The sequence below is a fragment of the Penaeus japonicus genome, unplaced genomic scaffold (assembly GCF_977035675.1).
Source record: "Penaeus japonicus unplaced genomic scaffold, GWHDUDI00000001_assembly GWHDUDI00000016, whole genome shotgun sequence".
Taxonomy (NCBI): Eukaryota; Metazoa; Arthropoda; class Malacostraca; order Decapoda; family Penaeidae; genus Penaeus; species Penaeus japonicus.
Window position 1 is genome coordinate 6,123,226 of NW_028234418.1, and position 2,500 is coordinate 6,125,725.

The 2,500-nt window shown below is 45.7% G+C and overlaps 1 protein-coding gene across 1 annotated transcript in view; it reads right to left on the reverse strand.

The window, feature by feature from the left end:
* LOC122266557 (neuromedin-U receptor 2) overlaps nucleotides 1-1,676 on the reverse strand; it is a 34,992-nt gene extending 33,316 nt beyond the window's left edge. The window contains exons 1-2 of the mRNA XM_086545049.1: nucleotides 1,394-1,676; nucleotides 1,152-1,312 (exon numbers count right to left, since the gene is read on the reverse strand). Of these exons, the coding sequence (XP_086401175.1) occupies nucleotides 1,152-1,312; nucleotides 1,394-1,567 (335 nt within the window). The 5' untranslated portion in view covers nucleotides 1,568-1,676. The remainder of the gene's footprint in view (nucleotides 1-1,151; nucleotides 1,313-1,393) is intronic.
* Nucleotides 1,677-2,500: the final 824 nt, after the last annotated feature.

The following is a 2,500-nucleotide window of genomic DNA, read 5'->3' on the forward strand; positions in this document are numbered from 1 at the left end:
CGCTGGCATCATCCCGACCACTCTCGTTGGATGCTGTGTCAGGAAGATGTGACGGAGGGACTGTGCCACGTCAGGTAAGGCTTCGTTATTACTACATATATATATATATATATATATATATATATATATATATATATAGTTTAATATATATTATTATTTAGAGATATATCTGACATATGTGTGTGTGTGGGTGTGTGTGTGTGTGTGTTGTTGTTGTGTCTGTATTGTGTGTGTGTGTTTGTTACTTACTGTATAAGATACACATACTATAATATAAATGTATGTATTACATGTTTATATATATATATATAACTACTATATATTCAGATTATATATATATATCCTTATATTATAGTTTTATATATATAGGTAGATAGATTAAATGGACAAATACATATAAATATGCATATTATATATATATATCATGCACAGACACACACAACGCACACCGCACACACACAGTACACACACACACACACAAGACACACACAACCACACAACACACCAGACACATTACACACACACACACACACACACAACATACATATACTGTTATACACACACACACACACACCACAACACACACACATACACACACACACACCAACACACCACACACACACACACACACAAATCACAGCACACACACATACATACACACACACTACCACCACGTACCATACCATATTTATGTATACGACACACACCACACACAACACCACACACACATACTGATCGTATATAGACGTTATATATATATAAATGTATAGTATATATTATATATATACTTATATACTATTATATATTATATTTATGTATGTATATATATATATATATATATATATATATTTATATGTATATATATATATATATTTATATATATACATATATACATACATATATAATGTTAAGGATATCATAAGCCTTTGATACTAATAAGTGATCACAATCTACTTTCGTCGATATCCTGAAAATCAAAAAATATGGCGAAGGGAATCAATGTCGCTTAAAAAAAAAAAAAAAAAAAAAAAAAAAATCTGACAGATCATATCACAGAGAGCATCACAGCAAGCGTGCCTTGCATTGAGTCCCACGCCCTGCATGCAACACTAATTGAAAGGAAGCCGAGGAGAGGAAGCGGCTTTACTCACGGCAGTCTCTGAGGACCCAGCGTGTTGAAGATGAACTGCTGGACGTCGAGGTCGTCGTCGAAGGGCGTGCCGTTGAGGGTGAGGTTGGGCGCCGCCGCGTCGAGGGTAAGGTTGACGAGGGCATCCTCCGAGGACGCCCACGACGTCGGCGGGTCGATTTGGTGGTGTGCTTACAGGGTAAGGAACGACTATGCAGCGGGTAGTCCACCATAGATCCGTGGCAGTGGTTTAAGTGTGGTCATGGTGGGCGCGAGCGACTCCTGGACGCTCGACGGCTTTAGGACGCCCTGGGCCCTGAGGGAGTCGTTGGCGGCGCTGAGGAGGTCGTGGAGGTGCTCGGCCAGTGCCGCGGAAGGCTCGGCCGTCGACGGGGACCAAGGCGGGATGAGCGGCGCAAGGAAAGCACCAGCATCCATACTCTCGTGGCCTCGGGTCTCTCTCTCTCTCGCCCACTTGCACTACTGGAGCATCACGGCGCCCTTCGAGCCTCCATGGTTCGATCCCCCGCGACGCTGGGCTGTGTCCCTCCACTCAGAGGGCTGAGGAAAGTGGAGAAGGACGGCTCTCCCCGCCCGAGATAGCAAGCCCGTGCACCTTGTAAAGTAATTGAAAGTTTTTACGAAGTGTGGTTATGGGTGTTAGTACACCCATGAAGTTTAGTTGGGGTTTGCCACTTCTGGGCATTTTTCAGTGCGCTGCAGGCCCGCGCCCCCCCCGCGGCCGTATATTTGTGCTGCACAAAATAAAAAAGAAATGGGGTGGAGCAAGAGAGGGAACCGATGGCGCCTTTCTCTCTTATTGTGTCTCTCTTTCTCTCTTTCTATTAATAAGGCTGAAACGTCTACAATACAGAATTCTGAAACGAGGAGAGAAGATTAAATCAATACACTTTTCATAACGTAATATAATTTTCAACCAGATTACAGCGCCAGTATTTCCCAATATTACGGACACCGGAGCCACGAGCACAACAGTAACCACCACACCTGGCCGCCAACACTACAGAAGCGTTACTGAGCGATGGCTCACGACCCACATAAGTCACATACACGCGTCTGGGTGGTTGGTAATAAGTCACATCTTATCGTTAGCAATCATCGCCGACCAGGTGAACATTCAGGCTAAACAGGTGTTCGTGCGAGCGGCGACTTCTGCGACTATGGATATCGTTTATATATCCCCTCCCTCTCCCCCCCTCCCTTCCCTTCTTTCAGCTGTTCATCTCTCTTGATTCCCTCATTTCCGTTCCTTGAATCCTCCCCTTCGCCCCCCCCCCCCCCCCCCCCCCCCCCCCCCCTCCCCTCCCCCCCCCCCCCCCCCCCCCCCCCCCGCCCTCCCACCCCCCCCCA